The sequence below is a fragment of the Molossus molossus genome, unplaced genomic scaffold, assembly GCF_014108415.1.
Source record: "Molossus molossus isolate mMolMol1 unplaced genomic scaffold, mMolMol1.p scaffold_m16_p_9, whole genome shotgun sequence".
Lineage (NCBI taxonomy): Eukaryota > Metazoa > Chordata > Mammalia > Chiroptera > Molossidae > Molossus > Molossus molossus.
The window spans coordinates 101,525,431-101,546,098 of NW_023425403.1; the positions used below are offsets into that span (position 1 = coordinate 101,525,431).

The following is a 20,668-nucleotide window of genomic DNA, read 5'->3' on the forward strand; positions in this document are numbered from 1 at the left end:
ATGACATGGAGGGACCTAGAAAGTATTATTCTAAGCGAAACAAGCCAAGCAGAGAAAGTCAAATATGACATGATCTCACTTATTTGTGTGATATAATGAACATAACAGTCTGAGGAACTGGGTAGATCCAGAGATGTGGAAGTAGGGTACAAACTGACAATCCTTAGAAGAGTGGGTGAGGGGGGAAGAGAGAAACCACAGAACTTTTATGCATGTACACATAACTGATGAACATGGACAACAAAGCTGGGGATTGGTTGGGGGGATAGGGAGGAGGGTGTCAATGGGGAATAAAGGAGAAACATCTGTAACAAAAATAAATTAAAAAGAAAAAGAAAGCAGTAAGTATTGCTTTTCAGTATTTACTCTAAATATATCTCTTAAAACCCTCTATGTTCTCTAAAACCAGTTCTCCATAAAAATAAAAAATGGCAAACTGGCTAGAATGTCCTTGGGAGTTTGAATTCCCAGTCTCCAGACTTCCGTTTTCTGCGATGGAGAGAGCAGGATGTGGAGGTGTGACGTATGTCTGCCCACCACTGAGGCCGAAGGGCAGCCACTGTAGGCTGCTCTTGACTTGAGAACTCAGCTCTGCTCTTTCTCTTCTATCCTCTTCCTCTTATTTCCTTTCCCTCTCGTTCTGAAGCTAAAACCATTCCTATCTTCTTTTGAATCGTTTGCCCTTTTTTCATTTGCAGTGTCCTAATTTATATTTATTTACACTTGATCTTTAAATTATATGTGGAGAATGAATGAATGAACATAGCCATGTTGGGCTAGTTCACAGACATTTTCTTGAATATTTTACCACACTCTTGTCCTCATTACAAAAATGAGGAAGCTGAGGCTGAGAGGTGTTTCAGTGGTTCTTACCCTTGGATTCGCGTTAGAACCATTTGGGCAGTTTAAACTGAAGCTGTTTGTGCCCCACATTCAGAGGTGCCCGTTGATTTGGTGTCACGTGGAGACTACACACTGATTATGTTTTTACTGATCTTTATGTGATGTCCAAGTAGTAAAAGCCACTGGGTAAAGTAAATTGCCCAAAACCACAGGGAGTAAATTTGAGCATTTTGAGGGCAGAGAATGAGTCTAATTCATTTTGAAGCACCGAAGGAATCTGAGTGCACCGGCCAGATTTCTGATTTACACTCGCCTGGATCTAGAGCTGATGATATTTTTTACAATCACAAGGGGAGCAACAGGTCTGTACAGTAAGAGAAAGTGACGGGTACTGTGAAAGACGCACGTAAATGTGTCACGAAACAATAAAAACTATGGTAATCAGAGTTACCATAATGGTCCCAATTCAGATTATTCTGTATTAACAAACCCAGCAAAATAAGCAAGCATGTGTGTGCTCTGTAATTTATTAGCTTAAAGACTTTGTTTTAAATTCTCACATATTCCACAGTAATTAATCCATTTCAAAAACTAGTAGTACTACTACTACTATAGTCATGGCTTTGTACATTTGAAATGTTCATTTAAAAAACCACAGTTCAAATGGGTTTGAACACTTTGTGATTAATTAACATCATAGAGCAAATGCCCAAACATGCTTTTTGTATTTTTAAACACACAGGAATTTAAGATGAAAAATGGTACCAGAAAATAAAAAACTAGACATCATTGCATATTTTATAATGTAACAGAGGGCTCTAATAAGGCATACATATTTGAATTGTGTGCTGTTAAAACCTTGTATTTATTTTAACTTCCTGATAGTTTCGTATTCAGAGTGAAATCTGCCAATAAAAACACATTGAAAATATTAACCATGCAGTATTTGATAAGAGTGCCCCTAGAGAAAAAGGCAAAGGAAAATAAATCCTCCAATTATTAGGTTGTTTAAACAGTGTTGGAGTGCCCCTTGCTGGCTAGTTTGTGTATTACTCAACTCTGTCTACATTCCTTAACTTTTTTGGTAAATTTAGTTGACTTCTTTCCTTTGGGGGTGTGGATTATTTCTAGATTCTATATTTTTAATATATATTCCTTCTGGTTGCTGTGTTTAAATGGGAAATGTTTTTTGTTGGGCTCATTATGGTGTACTGGCAAGTTTAATACATTTACCGTTTCTTCTATGCTTCTTATTGCGTTGGACTGTCCTTCATTTCCCTTTGCTCTGTCAACATCTTGTCTGTTCCTGCTGGGTTACTCTGCCTTCTTCCTTTTCCAGTCTTACCTTTGTTTTTGAAATACTTGGTCTCCCTTGCAGTGGGGCTTGGTTTTCCTGGGCCTTGGTGACGGGCCTTAGGTGACTGCCTTTCAGGAGTCACAGGATCTTTCTGCCTGTGACTGCCCGGGGTTGCTTGAGGCAGAGCCCAGGCCCACGCTGACGCCTCTGGAGGTTCCAGAAGGCATTACATACGCGAGACCACCCCTTCTCCATTAACTCAAGTCAAGGATTTGTTAAGATGTGTCAAGCTTTTCGTCTTTCATAGAGCATCAGAATGCTAATTCAAATGTTCCAAAATTGACTTATAAAGAAAATACTGAGTCATGGGAAGTATAATGCAAGTCATTTATTACCGTGGTTTGATCCAAAAATACAAGTTGAGATTAAAATGCCACTGTTGGGTGAGCATGGAATAATTGATTTTTATGGAGTGGACTCAATTTTTTTTTTTTTTAAATCCTCATCCAAGGATATTTTTCCATTGATTTTCAGATAGAACAGAAGGGAGGGAGGGAGGGGGGAGAGAGAGCGAGAGCGAGAGCGAGAGAGAGAGAGAGAGAGAGAGAGAGAAATATCGATGTGAGAGAGACACATCGACTGGCTGCCTCCCATACAACCCTGACCAGGGCTGGGCATCGAACCACAATCAAGGTACATGCCCTTGACCAGAATCCAACCCGCAACTCTTTGGCCCTGGGCCAACATTCCAACTGCTGAGCCAAACCGGCCAGGGGCAAATTTTTTTTTTTAAGCATATTTGTAAAATATATTTAACCTAAATAAACTAATAAGTTGAAATAGCTCTTAAAGTGGCCCATAGGAAATGTTTGTCAAAATAGAATAATAGTTGCATAACCTTCTTATTTTATATTATTTATATTATGGTGGATGAGATTACTAGAATTGCATCATGTTAATGCAGCCCTCTACCTTGTATTGATTTTTGAAATTGCAGTTCTTTGCCCAGAATTTCCTGAAGGGCTCCCCTCTCCTCCTCCCCAAACACAAATTACATAGTCTAATGGGACCCAAAGAGGCTCTCTCAGCTGTGTGCTCCCTCTGTGTGCATGACAAGGTGACAGTCTTAATAGGACAAAAATCTCCAGGCAGAAAAAAATTCAGATTCAAATCTGCCCTGGACTTTGTGTCATAATAAAACTTTATTTTAAAAAACCCTGGCTATCATCACTTGCTGTATATAGAATATTTTGTACCCTCTTTATTAATCTTGCAAAGATGTTTTCCTTCTGAGGGTTAGAGCATACCTTTATTCTGCAGCCAGACTTAAGTCCTTTCAGAGGGAGCACCACTGTTAGTTGCTATTCTTGGAGGCTGTAATTTTAAGGACCTGAAGCCAAGGATGATCTCTTAAACGGCCTGTAATCTTGCCAGCCTTTCTAAAAGGAGTCTGTGGTCATCTTTGAAGAGCTGACTTTCTGGATGCGCTGTCAGTGACATGATAGAAGGCAGTTTTCCATTGCACACTCAGACATGTAACCCTGTGCATGCTCTCAGTTCCTAACCCAAGCTTAGGAAAAATTTTAGCCAACAAAACATTAGCCTGTGCTTCTTTCAAATATGTCAAGCAGTTCTAGAGACATCTTCTTGGAGACAGATTCTTTGAGTTTAATGTATAGATTATGAAACCTCGAGTGCAAATGAAAAGTTAAAATGAAAGCATTGGAAACACGGAAAAAGAGGGACATCTTTCAGAGGGGTGGCCTGGACCCGTCCAAGGATGACCCAAACTCTTCCCTGGATTCAGCTTATTGTCACCAAAAATACAGCTTTTGTTAGTTCACACAACTCAGTATTATAAAATGTAATCTTCTTTAAAATATTTGAACCACACTTTTATGCAACGCCACACTTTTACCATTGTTTCTGTGAATTGCAAATGAATTATTTGGGATAAATAAAGACACCATTTGCTTAATTTAATTATGAATAGTGCTATAGCAACCTACATTAGACACTCCATAAAGGCTTTTTCCCCTTTCTATTATAGTGTTTGTAAGACCTCAGAGAAATTTGGAGTCTATAGACCCACAGTTTACAATTCGGAGGAAAATGGAACAAATGAGAGAAGAAAAAGAGCTGGTGGAACAACTCCGTGAGGTACCCGAGAAACATTGTATAATCGAGTATGCATTTCAGAATTGAAGCAGCCGTCCATAAAGTTGACTGTTGAACAACATGGTGGTTAGGGGCACCAGCACCCCATCCCTAACTGCCCCCAAAGCAGCTGAAAATCTGAGTATAACTTTTGATTCTCTAAAAACGTAATTACTAGTAGCTTGTTGACCTGAAGCATTACTGATAACATCAATAGTTGATTAACATATATTTAGTATGCTATATGTATTATGTACAGTATTCTTAAAACAAAGTAAACTAGAGAAAAGAAAGTCTTATTAAAATCACAGGGAAAGAAAATACATTTACAGTACTGGATATATTTATCAGAAAAAATCCTCATGTAAGTGGACCCACACAGTTCAAACCTGTGTTGGTCAGGGGTCAACTGTATTTTAAAAAATAGACTTTGAAGCACTGCAAACACACCTAGTTTCAGACCTAGCCAGGTTGTCTACTGACTGTCTGATACTGGGCAAGTCACTTAACATCCCTGTGACAGTTTTATCATGTATTAAAAAATAGTTCCAGTCTACCTTAGTGTGGTTTTGTGAGTAATATATGAGATAATGTAAGTAGAACTACTTAATGCATATAGATATATATAACTAGTATTATTTCAGTTCAGGTACACTTTAAAACAAAGCACTGTTATTTATTTACTTAATAGTAATAGTCCATTAATTTAAAGATGTTTTTAGTTATCCTCACTTTGTGTCCCAAATTGATAAGAACGTTTTAATCAGTCATTCAATGGACAAACTATTTGAGTCCCTACCAATCATGAAGTCCTGTGCTGGGTAACACTGAAGACTTTCAGCTCTGTGTTGACAGGGACCATGGCTAAGGTTTGACCCCTTTTTACCTAAGAAACCAGAGGTGGGGAAAAAAGAACAGTTTGTGTTCTCTTTTAAATCTGCCTCTAGCTGTCTTAGGTTGGGCAGTAAATTTTGTCCTATAATTCAATGTGAAACTTCCAGTATTTTTTACAAATGGGATCAAAATGACTATAATGTTATTAGAGCCATGTATCAAATTCTCATTTAATAATTTTTCCCAAATTACAAGAGAAAAACTATGACTCTGTGGCCTCCAATTTGAGTATATAGTTATTATTTTATAAGGTGTAAGAGGATACTATCAATCATGTACTATTCATATTTGTATATATTATTAATTTCTCAGGGAAAATGCCACATACATTTTTTTAGAAATCCTCTGTCATCACCTTTTTTCTTTTTTAAATAAAATTTTAATTGAAAATATAATAGGAAATAATCTTAATGGATAAAATAGAGAAATGCAGAAGGAAAATAAATCTTTTTTTTATTCTCACCCGAGGACATTTTTGCATTTATCTTCAGATAGAGCGGAAGGGAGAGAGGGGGAAAAAGAGAGAGAGAAACATCGATGTGAGAGAGACACATCGACTGGTCGCCACCCCCACGACCCCAGTGGAGCCAGGGACAAACTACAACCAAGGTATGTGCCCTTAGCGGAAACCGAACCCAGGACTCTTCAGTCTGCAGGCCGATGCTCTAACTGCTGAGCCAGGCCAGCCCGGGCAATAAGTCATTTTTGATAACACTGCTCGGAGGCACACACTGTAACATTCTGGTTTCTGCCGGCATTCTTTCCACATGTAAGCTGCTTTCGAATTGTGGGCACCTCGTGCAGTCAGTTGCCACCTAGCAATGGGGTACATTTTGAGGAATGTGTCGTCAGGCAGTTTCATCGTTTTGCAAACATCGTGGAGCACACTTAACCCAGGCCAGATGTACAGCCTACTGCATACCCCGGCTGTAAGGTCTACCCCTGCCACGTATGTGGTCTTTTGTTGACCAGAACATCCTGATTCCCCTACAGAGCATCGAGATGAGACTCAAGGTCAGCCTGCACGAGGACCTGGGGGCTGCACTCATGGACGGTGTCGTCCTCTGCCATCTGGTCAATCACATCCGCCCTCGCTCTGTCGCAAGCATTCACGTCCCCTCGCCAGCCGTTGTAAGTAACACCACGTACAGGGAAACTTAATTTTTACATAAAACTCTTTTGGGACAGTGTTGCTGGCCAAAGATGCCAATGGGGTCACCAGGACCCTGTTCAGATCTCTTGGGCACCAGACCACTAGAAGAACAGAAAGGAATAGGTTCGAAAGAAGCAACATTTTCACTGTAAAAAGGGAGAATATTTAAAACAAATGTGTAAATGACAGAAGAGGAATTTATTTCAAATATAGAGCAAATCACATTTAAGAGATTACTGCCCCTAAGACTTGAGGGACATAAAGATTCATTTCTCTCCAAGGGTTAAACATTGAGAAGTCTTTGGGAAAGCTGGTTTTTGGTTGGTAGCTTCTCTTTTGAATGAGATCTCTTCCCTTTATTAATCATCAGGTATTTTAGGATAGCTCTGAAAAAATGTGGGTTCTATGTAAAAGATCACGAGTGACCTGTCAAGCCTGAGGTTGATGAGCCAGTCGTTAATTCAACAATTCCTTGATCATTCACTGGGCTCGAAGGAACATGGGAGGTAGTGAGGGAATCACAGGAAATGTGAAGATGAGTGAGACCCCATTAATACCCTAAAAATTCTTGTCCCCCTTGTAGGAGAGATAAAGCCAGCATGTGGATCCTTTTCCAATGTATCACGGAACATGTTACCATCGAGAAGAAAACTATAGTCGCTCTTATGGTCAGTCAGATGAAGGCAGGGAAACAGGGGTCAGCTTGTCTTTGAACCTGTGTCAGGTTCAGACAAGTAGAGAAAAAAGAAGAGCATCTATTTGCACTATTTTCTGTTCTTTAGATGAGGCAGGAAAAAAAGTAGGGGCTAAGAATGTAGGATTTGAATTCAAATTCCAGATCTCCTCATGAACTGTATATCTTTGAGAGAGTTATCTAACCTCTCTTAAATTCAATTTGCTTTTCCCAATCATGGAAATATTATTGTGAGGATGAAATAAGGTACTTACATATGATGTACACATAAATGTAAGCCATTCTTATCATTACTGTTTTAGAGCAGATTTTCAAAATTCAGAGTCCTTAATCTGAAGGCACAGCGGATGCCTGTCTGCACCCTCCCCCGCCTCCGGGGGTGCCTCACATTGACATTATTTGACCTAATTTCTAATGCTCTCATTTCAACTGCCAGTTTCTCTTTTTTACACTATTGAACGTATTTTCCCTTTGAAAAGTTTAATCACTTTTTGCTTCAGAAAACATTGAGGGGAAAAAAGATCATTTTGTCTTCTCTTTGAAATCTGCCTCTAACTGCCTTAGTTAGGTTGGGCAGTAAATTTTGTCCTATAACTCAATATGAAACTTTCTAGTATTTTTTACAGATGGGATCCAAACTGTTATGTTGTCTGAGCTGTACGCCAAATTCTCATTTAATAATTTTCTCCAAATTATAAGAAAGAAAATATGACTTCTCAGCTTCCAATTTAAATGTACAATTATCATTTTATAAGGTATTAGAGGACACTATGAATCATATATCTGTATACATTTGTACTTTTTATTCTTCAGGCAAACAGTGCTACATTTTGTTAGAAATCCTTTGGTTCTTACCTTTTTTCTTCTTTAAATAAATGTTTAAATGAAAATATAATGAGAAATAATGCCTAATTGTCGAACAAGGGAAAAATAGAGAAATGCCAAAGACAGTTACTATTAAGATTTTGGCTACTATACTATTAGCATTCTTTCTGTAAGTTGTTTTTGAATCATGAGAATCTGACATATATTAAATAATAGTTAAAAAATTTTTTTTACTTTGATTTGAGAGAGAGAGGAAGGGAGAAAGAGACAGAAACATTGATGAGAGAGAACATTGATTGGCCACCTCCTGCATGCCCCCCACTGGGATTTGTCCCACAAATTGGGCATGTGCCCTGACAGGGAATCGAACTGGCGACCTCTTGGTGCAGGGTCGATGCTCAACCACTGAGCCACACCGGCCAGACTAGACTCTTCCTTTTTTTCTTTATAACACCTCTCACAACTAAGACCTGTACTATACTATACTGTAATTTTCTTGAACTTGTTAATATTTCAAACTACACCAGAAGTAAGGGGCCATGAGGATTGTGTCTCTCAGTTTCTCAGGAGCATCCTGAGCCCCAGATGAAGAATCTGAGACATAGCAAATGCTGGCTCAGTCACGACGGGAGCACCTTTTCCACCACCTGGGTTGCCAGCTGTAAGCCTGCTGGTTTTTCCTTCATGAAATCGAAACCGAGTGCATATAGTGGTGAACAGAATCACTGTTATTGTCAGTATGCTAAGAGTCTCTTAAAATGTATTTTCTAAGTCTTTGAAAATTTGGTAAGCTAACCATTGGCATCCCAGTTGGTGGAATTTGTGGAACATTTTACTGTTTGAACTATTGTATTTGTAGCAAGTACTTTTCTAACTGAAACTAGGCAACAGTCAGAATAGGCCCTCCCTCGCTTCCAAAGGTGGGACATTTTCTTTATGTAGCTTGAAACACACTTTCATTGACTTTACTGGGCTGACCCAAGTATTGTGAATGGTGTTGAGCATCTTTGGAGTTTCAGAACAGACTCCCCTAAACCTGAAGTAGGAAAAGGAAGATAATGGGCCTGGAGGGGCAGACTGCCTCTTGGTGCCCTGGACCTATTCATCCCGTGTCTCCATGTCACGTAACCCACTTCTGTTTCTTCTCTCTGCATGAGGCTGAATGTGGTTGTCTTGTCCTAAGATGTACGAGGGGTGGGCGGGCAAAACCACCCAACAGCTTCTTGGCCCATCTTGGCAGGCCTCGAGTCAGGGGCATCAGTTCCTCCCTAGCCCGTGTGGAGAATATTTGTTTAGCCTCCAAATTAAATTGTTCCACCTGGAAGCAGGCTTTCTTTCTTTCTTTCAGGGAGTAGGATAGAGGAAGTCCCTTTTATTAGTAAATACCATGCAAAATTAGTTTTATGAAGATTCGTGTGAGCCCCTAAAGGATGGAATAAGTTACTTCACTCTCACTTGCTATTAGCAGGGTAGGGTCCGTCTTTATAAAACATTGCTTCTATGACTAGATTGTTGGAGTCATTCATGCTTCTTGCCTCCCTTTTTAAAAGAATTAATAGTGGAATATTAAAGTTTAGCAGTAAAACTTTTAAAACTTGGCATGTAAAAATTAAAATGTGTGAATTAAGATATGTCTTATCCATGCCACACCTCAGAGGTCACCTGGCCAAGGTCAGTTCTGTTGTGAGAGACTCATAGGTAAGCCCTTAACATCCACCTTGTTCAGTGCTATTTATCTTGATGTTGCTTCCTTCTAATTAAGTTCATTGCTTTACCTGGGAGGAGATTAATTGGCCTGTTGAATTTAACCCTTCGTATATAAATATGTTTTCTGATAGGAAAAGGTAGTGCTCATGGTGTGTTTTTAGATGAACTAAAGTAGGTTACACAAGAGTTTGGTCCTATAAAAATTGTGTATATTTATGTGTGTGAATACACATATACCAACACCTACATATATACGCACAAAGTCTGCATATACACATACATGTATATACACTTATAGATATATACATATATACAGAAATTCTGCATATAAGACACATATTCATATATACATATATGTATGTCTTTGTATTCCCAAACATGTACACATACAGTGTCTGGGAAAATAGAATCCAAAATAGTAATACTTCTTATTTCTAGGTGGACATTTCTGGATAGATAAGTTTTTATTGTCTTCTATTTGCTTATGTATTTTTTTCTTCTGTAAATATGTATTACTTGTGCCATTTAGAACATTTGAAATTGAATATATTATTAAAATTAATATTTCTTTTAATAATTCATTACTTCTGCATATTTGCATTTATAGCCCAAGCTTAGCATGGCCAAATGCAGAAGAAATGTGGAAAACTTTTTGGAAGCATGCCGAAAATTAGGAGTACCAGAGGTAACCTGAAACTTGTCCAAATAACCATGTTTTAGTAAAGATTTTATTCAATGTATGTGTTTGAACTCACTGAATAGTTATACAACTTTGTACATCCTTTTTAATCTGTCTTTCTAAAGGAATATTAAATAAGTCATATACAGTTTTAGTTAAAATGCTCTATTGCAATGAAATAAAAATGTCTTAAAACAGTATGATCAATTCTGAGGAAAGGGAGAATATAATTTCTTTTTTTTTTTTTTTTTTATCCTCACCCGAGGACATTTTTCCATTTTTTGCACAGATAGAGTGGGAGGGAGAGAGAGAGAGAGAGAAACATTGACATGAAAGGGACACATCGAGTGGCTGCCACCTGCACGACCAACCAGGGCCGGGGACAAACTGCAACCGAGGTACATGCCCTTAGCGGGAACCGAACCCGGGTCTCTCCGGACCCCAGGCTGATGCTCTAACCGCTGAGCCAAACCGGCCAGGGCGAGAATATAATTTCTTTAAGGCTTTGAAATAACTGTGTAATTCCAAACTTGAAAAAAAAATTTAGCTTGATTGTGTACTCCAAGAGCAGAACCGCTGAGGCGTCAGGGAGCCTCAGTCTGGTCGTGCAGTGTAGAACTGGAGCTGATGTTTTCCTTTTCCAGGGCTCTTAAGCAAAGCAGAACTGTAGTTGACAACTAATTTGTTGATTTTCATTTTGGGTATGTGGATCAAAATAATCAACATTAAAAATAATTATTATTAATCATTACCATTGATAATAATAATGTTTGTATGTTGCTTTATAGTTTGTTAACTGTTTGCATTTATGTTTTCCCCTTTTGTCTGCTGTACACTCATTGGGCAAATCCCTGTAGCCTGCCCAACTCTAGTTTGTTACTTTTCTTTCTCACAAACTAAGCCCAAGCCTCAGCCACTTTGGGGCTTTTTAAAGATTTTGCTATTAGTAACATAAGGTCGTTTCCTAGGGAGACAAAAGCCAATCCACTCAGAATTTGGGGGTAAATTGAGAAGTTTATCATCATTGTGATAAACAGAAATGGACATAAATTCTATGTCTTGTAATTTTTTCTGTCTTTTCTGATGTTTCAGGGATAAAGTAATTATAGACTTTATCATGAGTATGTTTTTGAGTATGTGAAGAAATCACATTTTACACTTTACTCAGTGGTAGGGTTAGTTATTGAAGTTGAGAAAGGCTTTCTGGCCTTCTTCCCCCTCTCCCTGCCTCCCTCCGCCCCGCACCCTCCCTCCTTCCCTTCCCTTCCTTTTCTCCCCGTAATTTTTAGTTTGGTGAGGGGTTTGTGGTGAGTTTCTAATCTTATTTGAGGAAAAATAATTATTAAAGCATATTTAAGTCAGAACTATTGTCTCAATAAAAAGATTACAAATTTATTTTTTAAGAGTGTAATCTTTATATATGGAGTAAATGTCTTTGCAGTCAATTCAGATGTCTTTCAACAAAGTTAATGTATGTGTTTGTATAGTATGTGAACATTTTAATATTACATGTACATTCTTGACTTCAAATAATTGTGAAAATTCTTATACAGATACCTTTTAAAATAATTTCATTCTGTAATGGGCTAATAAGATTTCCCATGTGTGAGTCAAAACTATCAGATGGTAAATTATTCATGTCTGTGCTAGAAAGCACTAATGAGTTATGAGCTGAACCCCTGTGATATTTTTAAACTCATCATTTTTATTTTTTGGCTTATGGTGATACAAAATGACTAGAAATGCCCTTTGTCATCTATTGTGAGTCAAGATTGGTAATTATGATTTCCTTTTAAGGTGAGCAAATGGAAATGACAAAAATGTAGAGAAATTTTTATTATAATTTCTGAATTATATCTCTAGCACTAATAGGCAACTCATAATTTCTGAGCAGAATTACAGGAGGAAATGGCTTTTTCCAATATCTCATATTTTTAAAAAATTTTTTAAATATTCGAGGTGATTTTTAAGTTTGCATCATGTATATGTCTATAGTGCATGTATGTGTGTGTGTGTGTACGTAACTATTCATCCTGATGGATAATTCAGTTTTGCATTTTACTGGTGACTAGAGTTACATTAAGTTCATTGCTACTAGAAAAAAAGTCTGTTAGTTTTAGTTAGCAGTTGAACTTTTTAACAAGCTATGTTAAATGAAGGAAGGAATATTCTAATGGAAAACCAGAAATCACCAGTTGGAAGGCAATTGACAAATCTTCCTGTACACTCAAAAGAGCATGGTTTCATCTCTCACAGAGTAGATGAGGAAGAAATTATTGGAAATAAGGAGATATTTTCATTAGGAATATGATACTGAGTTGGGGGAGGGGTGGAATTACACCCTTCCACTTAGATAGTTACATTTCCCTCACTAGTTAAGAGAGTTGATGTTTTGAGTATGTATGTGGCACATTATTATCAATGATTTACACTAAAAATATAGTCATATCACAAGTCTAGTTGAAGAAATTCTCCACTTGCAATCAGACATTTTAAAAGACTGGTACAATAGAACAAAATTGAATGCCCAGAGTAAACCCACATGTATATGGGCAAATAATTTTCAACAGAGAAGCCAAAAAACATACAATGGAGAAAAGTCTCTTCAATAAATGGTGCTGGGAAAATTGAAAAGCTACATGCAAGAGGTTAAAAATAGATTACTGTTTGTCCCCGTATACAAAAATTAATTTAAAATGGACCAAAAACCTAAAAATAAGACCTGAAACAATAAATTACATAGAACAGAACAGGTACAAAACTTATGGAGCTTGCTCTTAGAGAAGATTTTATGAATTTGACCTTAAAGGCAAGGGAAGTAAAGGCAAAAATAAATGAATGGTACAATATCTAACTAAAAAGCTTCTGCACAGCAAAAGAAACCAAACCAAAAGGAACCAACTGGATAGGAGGCAAACAACAGCTCAACAAAGGGTTAACATCCAAAATGTATAGAACTCATACAACTCAACACCAAACAAACAAACAAGCCAATTAAAAAATGGGCAGAGGACCTGAACAGACACTTCTCCAAAGAAGACATACAAATGACCAACCAGATATATGAAAAGATGTTCTACCTCAGTGACTATTAGGAAATACAAATCGAAACTACAATGAGACATCATTTCACACCTGTTAGAATGGCTGTTATCAACAAGACGAGTAATAAGTGTTAGAGAGGGTGTGGAGAAAAAAGAACCTTCATTCACTGCTGGTGGGAATGTAAACTGGTTACAGCCACTATGGAAAACAGTATGGCAGTTTTTCAAAAATTTAAGAATAGAGTTGATATATGACCTACCAATCCTTCTTCTGAGTATCTACCCCAAAACCTTAAAAAACATGTATTTGCAAAGATATTTGCACCCCTATGTTCATTACAGCATTATTCAGGTGGCCAGGACATGGAAACAACCAATATGTCCTTCAATAAATGATTCAATAAAGAAGATGTGGTACATACAGTGCAATACTACTCAGCCATAAGAAAAGACAAAATGCTGCCATTTGCAACAACACGGACGGATCTTGAGAATGTCATGTTAAGTGAAATAAGTCAGAGAAAAGTGAAGAACCATATGATTTCCCTTCTATGTGGGATATAAAACTGAAAGCAACAGATAAACAAGAAACACAAACAAAAACTCATAGACAACAAAATGGTGGTTATGAGAGGGAAGGGGGTGGGGGAGATAGTAAAATGTAAGGGGGTCAAATAATGACCACGGGAGAAGATTTGACTGGGTGGTGGGCACACGCTGCACTATACACATAATGTATTATAGAATTATACTCTTGAAACCTATACAATTTTTTAACCACTGTCACCCCAATAAATTAAATTTAAAAAAATCAGTAAATAAATAAAAAGACCTAAAAGCAGATGACCTGAACATTACGTTTTCTTATTTGCATCAGACAACATTTGGGTAACAAAACATCCATCGACTTTCCAGCACCAAACAGACGGCTCCTCCTCATCGGCGAGCTTTTCCTGCTTTCTTCCCACCCATAGCTCACACTCCTCTGTCACAGAGATCTTGAATTCCGTATTTTTTTAAGCTAAATATCTAATTGACAATAATAAATCATCCTGTAGAGACTAAAAGGTCACAGCTGTGCTCAGAGCCCTTTGTAACAGAATCACAGCTTGAAACTACAAGCCAGTCAGGGGTGGCAGCTTTTATGATCGTTCATTTGGGTGGAATGTGGCTGCTGAGGAGATTTAGTGAACTTATTACATATAAAGTAATTCAATGCAATAGAAGCAAATTTAAAATTGTTCTAGTTTGTATTTTCTTTAGAAGTCCCATAGACACATTTCCAGATGCCTGCTGTGGGGTTGGTCAGGGTTCATGAAACGTTTCATTGTGTTAGTGCAGTGGTTCTGATATGACTTACCTATAAGCCTGGTGTCTTCGAATTGGCTGCATTCAGAATTGCACAGCCTAGTTGTTTGCAGGTTAGAGTATGCAGAAAGGTAAGGCAACCTTTCTGTAGGTTGGCAACCATAGACCTCTGCTAATTGTGACATTGGAATAAGGCTGTGTCTGTACCCAGGAGTCTTAGTCCGGGGCCAGGAACTTTAGACAGGACCGAAACAGGACACCACAGATAAAAATAAGATGATGTCACAGAGAGGAGTTGGTGATGGGGTCCTGGAGAAATTCTGTTAGAGTGACAACAGGCCTATTTGCCATCTTCTGTGAGGGATTCTGGAATGAGGAAGAGGTTTGTTAATGAGAATGTCAAGGAAAGATCGTTGAAAATGGACCAGAAATCATACATGCTGGAAAGTTTATTTTTCAGTGTAGGAGACAACATTTTGTCAAACAGTTATTTCAGCAGGTTACTTCCCTTCCTGCTGCCCATTCCTTGGGTTTGGGGTTTTGGTTTTCTGTTGGGCTAGTTCCCCAAATAAAGGGACACAAATGGAATGAGCCTAACCTGGAAGAAGAATGATTCAATGCAGGAGATGTGGGGTGAATTAGCCCCATCTGTGCAGTTAACCAGTTCTGTGCCCTGGGGCAAACCCCCGGAAACTAGGCGCAGTTAACCATGTACTGAGAACGTGTGCATGCCTCGTCTCAAATGCTCACTGCTGAGGATTTGCTTTTAAGCCTTTATTTTATTTTTTAAATCTTTTAAATTAAGTTTTTTGGGGTGACTGACATTGGTTAATAAAATTATATGTCACTGTTGAGGATTTGAAGTAAACATTTTGTTACCATACTGTGAGTAACAGATCCGGAGAGGTTAAATCATCCCCTAAGTTGTGCTCAGAGCTGGGAAGTGTTGGAACCTGGGTGTTTGAACACGAAGAGCCCTGTCTTTTCAGCACAAAGCGAGGAGGCTCTGTGACAGGTCCCTGCTCGGCAAAGTGGGTGTGGGATCCAAGCAGTGGATTTCAACCGCGCGCTCCAGAGCCTGCGAGAAAAAGCAGGTGGGAGTCTGCAGGTCACTCCCACCTCCTCGCTTCAACCAGAGCACTTCTCTTTGCCTCTGCGATATATTGGATTTCCAGCTAAGTTTTCCTTTACGGGGAAAAAAGTTGTCCTGTTGCTAAACATAGTTTAAAATCGCTGGACCTCTGAGGTTTCCTGAGCTCTAATGTCCACGAGAGCTCAGTGGTGTCCTGCAGCTCTAGCGGCTTCCCTCCCTTGGCGCTCAGCTGCGGGAGAATTACCGCAGTCATGCATCATGGCGCCCTGAACATCTGGGGCTTGATGATGTTGCTGGCATCATCCATCCATCACCCCTTGTAGTGCCGATGCCCGTGGTCAGACTTTGCAGCTGCCTGTGACCTCTGGTGCAGGCTTCAGCTTGGTCTGGAAGGCAGAGCCACCCTTGGTGGCTTCCAGATTCTTTAGGAAATATTCTTCGTTTCATTCATGAATCTGACTCCAATTAAGCCTGGGGGTCCTGGGGCTATTTATGGACATAGTGAGGCTTCTTTGGCCTTTTCTGAATCAGCTTGGCCATTCCTGGTCTCTGACTTTGATGTAGGGACTTCCTGGTTGGCTAGTGGGGGTTTCCACATCGATCCGAATTTTTAGGGCTATTGTAGTATTGAATCAGATTGAGAGAAATCTCTGATTTATGAAACATTAAAAGTATAAAACAGTAGATATTTATTTGGTTCACTAGGGTAATTTTTCTACTTGATTTTAAATAAATAACTTTGGCCTCAGACCTCTTTAAGGATCAAGGTCTTTCCTTAATTTAACAGACTTGCACTCTTTAGATGAGGAGGGAATTTGGACTAGAAATGCATTTTGTTCTAACTGCCCTTCGTATTCATTATTGTTTCCAGAGAGAAAATAGAGGGTTAAGGGCAGCAACTCTGCCGACGGTAGTGGATACCTTGGTAGTGCTGGCTTCTGCTGCCTGCCCAGAGCCAGAGGCCAGGGGAGCTTACAGTGCTGTTGGAAGTGGAGGTTTTCATTGTGTTCCACAAGGATAGGTGCTGTGGTGTCCCTCAGCTTCTGCATCAGCCAAATAGAGTTAAAAATAAAACTCTAAAGTACATTCAGATGCGAACAGTGATCACATAGTAAAAGTGGAACTGAAACCAGATACGAAAGGGTCCTGCTGCTCCTTGCTACAGTCAAATAAGTAGAGACAAGGCTGAATCTTTGTGGTATGTTTTATTATTCAGATGGCCAGCAATCTGAGAGGGTGGCATGCATAATACCTTGAATAAACCAACCTGAACACCTTGTTTCAAGCCAACTGTTATATAGGGTTAAATAAAGGGTAGGAAAAAAAATCTAACTGTGTAACAACTACATGAGTTCCCAGGGTCCGCTTCCTATCATTGTCTCATAAAAATTAGCACCGAGGCACTGTCTCCTTTCAGACTGGTCCTGCCCTTGATCTGCCCTCAAGATTTACCTTCTTTCTGAGCGATGGGCACTCTGGCCTCCGAGGCTGCTTATTTTTATGACTCTGTTCAATTTTCTCACAACAGGTCCTCCACAGTTTCCCGGGGTCTGTAAGAAAACAACTTATCTATAGTTAGTAAGGTGAATAATTATTAAACAGGGGGATTCTATTCTTATTACTGTCCTTTCCTCTATCAGAATTATTTGCATTTTATTCTTTTATAATGAGATATTATATTTGAAAGTAATAGTAACAGCTTTCCTACTTTACATCTGTTATGAGCGTTTAGGCAATTATACATATGTAACTGATATGAAGTTTTTTGTTAAAAGACATTTTATAAATTGAAGCTGCTACATTTTCTTTGTTTCTTGAGAACCTGGACAAGAGGCTCCAAGCGTGCAGGAGGCCCCCAAGGTGCTTCCCTCACATCAGTGCTGCTCTCTAAAACCAAAACAAATTTTTAAAAATGTTTTAATTGACTCAGGTTCCTCAAATACTATGAACACAAACAGAAATGCAGACGGATCCAGCAAAGGTCTAGTTTATAGGCATTTGAGTATAATCAAGTCTAAATTCTAAGAAATTTAAAAAATATTCAACTTACATAAATATTTTAATTTTGAAAGTTAGTGTGCATACAGTTTTTTTTTTAGTCTAAAATATCATAGTACAGAATGTTGATGGTCATTCTGAAAAGTTAAAGCTCTAGTTGACGAAATGTGGGAGATAGAATGAGGTAGGAACGGGTTTCTAGAATTTTCTCCAAATATATGAGAACTAATTGCCAATTTTATGAACTGAGAAGATAGCTCTAATATTGGTAAGCTACTTGATCTAGAAATAATTTAATACTCTTTGAAGAGACTGCTCCTAAAATGTTTATTCTCAGCTGTGCACATATGAAAGGCTGTCAGACCACTGCCCACGGTGACTGCCCCCAGGACGCACAGTGGGATGGGAGCTTCGTGAATGGTAAACTCATACTACCTGTAAGACATGTGACTGACTTTAAAAACTAGAACACTGGTTCTTTTTGATAAATTACAAATTTAAAAACTGACATTAAAAAATAAATGTCAGTCTGCACCTCTGATTATTCAACCTCAGAATTAGCCAATATAAATGGGAAAATGAAATAAATCTTAAAAGAAAATCTTACCCTCCCCCAAAAACTGTTTATTAGCTATGATTTAACTTGCTACCAAAGTCATTAATTTGGGACGAAAAAGGGGCATAAGGCTCAAAGAGGAGAAGGAACCCAGCAACCCTTCAGTGCACCAGATGACTCCCAACCGACTGCCAGGGCCTGAGCCTGTCTTGAATAGTAGTCATAGCCTCACTGACTTTGCCTCCAAGAAAATCCACTGTCTCTCTGGTGATTGTGATTTCTGTTCCCGACAAAGAATTACAGCTGCATTGGCCTCCAGGGCTGCTGAGTATATTCACAGTGTCTTTCAAGAGCCTTGCAATACTTACTAATGTTTTGTTAATGCAGGGTGAAGTTCACTGCTTTGGATTTCCTTCCCTTTTAGTGTTTTTCTATTTTAATTTTAAGGAAGAATAAAATTTCATCTCTAAATTCCTCTCATTAAGACTGAAATTTGGAAGGTTAAGGGTCAGAAACTCCCGGGTTGCCCTAGCAGTTTCAACCTTGGTTCCCACTGCAGCACCCTCACAGAGATGGGACTCGGGGTGTGCCCTAGACTCAGAATGGACCTGAACGCCACAGCAGCCCGTGCTCCACACATTAGGGTCACTCACATTTTGCCCACCATACAATCTCAGACCCATGAAACAGAGATTTAATTTAAACAAATTACCATGAACTGTGAGTCTTGGCCCTACCCACTTTAGTATGGAGTAAGCCCAGAATGTGTGGCATCATGAAATTATTTCCGGGATCAGAAGACTGGCCTGTGCTGCCCACCTGCGTGAGAAGCGCACTAGTGGACAAGTGCTCTGAATACTGCAAAGGCCGTCTTGACTGGAGCCTCCTGGCGGACTTGCTGGGGAGCAGACCAGACATTTTGCATAGGATTTAGGGAAATTATTGAATTATATACTGCACTGAATTATTTGCTTTTAAACCTGGAAATACCATTTTTGTGAAAATCACGTTTTAGTTTGTGGATGCCTTTTGTCTTCTGTCTGCATTGCTCGATTTCATTGGTTAAGCACAACATTGCAATAGAAAATTTGTATTGCAATAGGAAACTTCTTTTAGATGTTTCCCCATCTGTTAATCTTTGACTAGCTTCTCTCTCCCAGTGAAATACAATCTATGTGTGGATGTTTTAATTATTGGGAAAATAACAGTGTTACCTTGATTCTTCCAAATCTGAGAAAAGACATAATCTGAATAGATATAACATGACTTATCTAAAAAAAAATCTCTTTGAGCATCTCTATCTTCATAAATTTAAATAAGATGAGAACGTTTTTAACCTTATTCAGCCCACTTGACATTATAGTATTCCTCCTTACCTGAGGGCATCAAGATAACTTTGGAGGATATGAGCAACACAGAATTCTGTACCTTAAAATAATCTTTCAGTTACTCCTTGATTGACATCTGCTTAGCAATGAGGCTAAAACCACAGGTGGTATTGTATCAAAATATGTTATAAAATATATGCTATATAATTTAAATACTTTGCCTAATTTAGAAATAAAACTGCATTTATGAAATATATCACAGATATTTTCTATTCTTGTTTAATTTGGACACAAAACTACAACTTATTTCATGCTCACATATCAATTATAATCACTGTGAATTTTAAGCTGTTGTCATTTCTGGTTCAGGAATTCAGTGTATCATAAAACTGTTTGTTTCCTGACAGTAATAGACATCTGGAGGTCAACTCAAAAAAATGAGTTTGTTATTTTTTCATTTAGTTAATAAAACAAGAGTTCTGCCGTCTTTTATGGCGACTGTAAAGCAGACAAAACCTGCATGGAGATCTGCCCTCCCTACACCTGTTTAGTGATGAAGAAATCACTAACAGCTCTATGTGGAAATACACTTTTATTCTAACCTCATATCTAAGAAATCTCAAGATTGTTAGTTTATGTGTAGTTGCAAAAACATGAAATTTAATGTACATGTAAGGGATATAATTATAACTAACATTCCTCGGAGTTTATCAGTAATCCTAAAAGGAAAATTTACCTTTCAGAGAGAGAAACTTTATATTTGTTCTTCATAAACCAGGGTTAAAAAAAAAAAAAAAAATGCATTAAGAGGATGGTGGGAAAAGGTGGGGATTAAACTTTAAAGTTTATATTTTTTTTCATTAGTAAGGTTCAGACCTAAATGTCCCAAGTGAAAAACTTTTTATACCATTGGTGAGCACATGATACCACTTGCATATTAAAACTTGAATGCCGGGCTGATACGTGAATTACAGAACTGTCTGTTCCTCAATAGTGAGATTGTGGGTGAAGGATTTCTTTGTCCTTTTTGCATAAAATACATTTGGTATGCTACTTTTCTTTTGGAATAAAATGAAAAATCTTTGATAGTGG

The 20,668-nt window shown here is 38.3% G+C and overlaps 1 protein-coding gene across 5 annotated transcripts in view; it reads left to right on the plus strand.

Annotated features, from left to right (window-relative positions):
• LRCH1 (leucine rich repeats and calponin homology domain containing 1) overlaps positions 1–20,668 on the plus strand; it is a 222,374-nt gene that overhangs the window by 192,964 nt on the left and 8,742 nt on the right. For all 5 annotated transcript variants that reach the window (XM_036249956.1, XM_036249953.1, XM_036249954.1 and 2 more), the window contains 3 exons: positions 4,191–4,300; positions 6,185–6,322; positions 10,178–10,255. In XM_036249956.1, the coding sequence (XP_036105849.1) occupies positions 4,191–4,300; positions 6,185–6,322; positions 10,178–10,255 (326 nt within the window). The remainder of the gene's footprint in view (positions 1–4,190; positions 4,301–6,184; positions 6,323–10,177; positions 10,256–20,668) is intronic.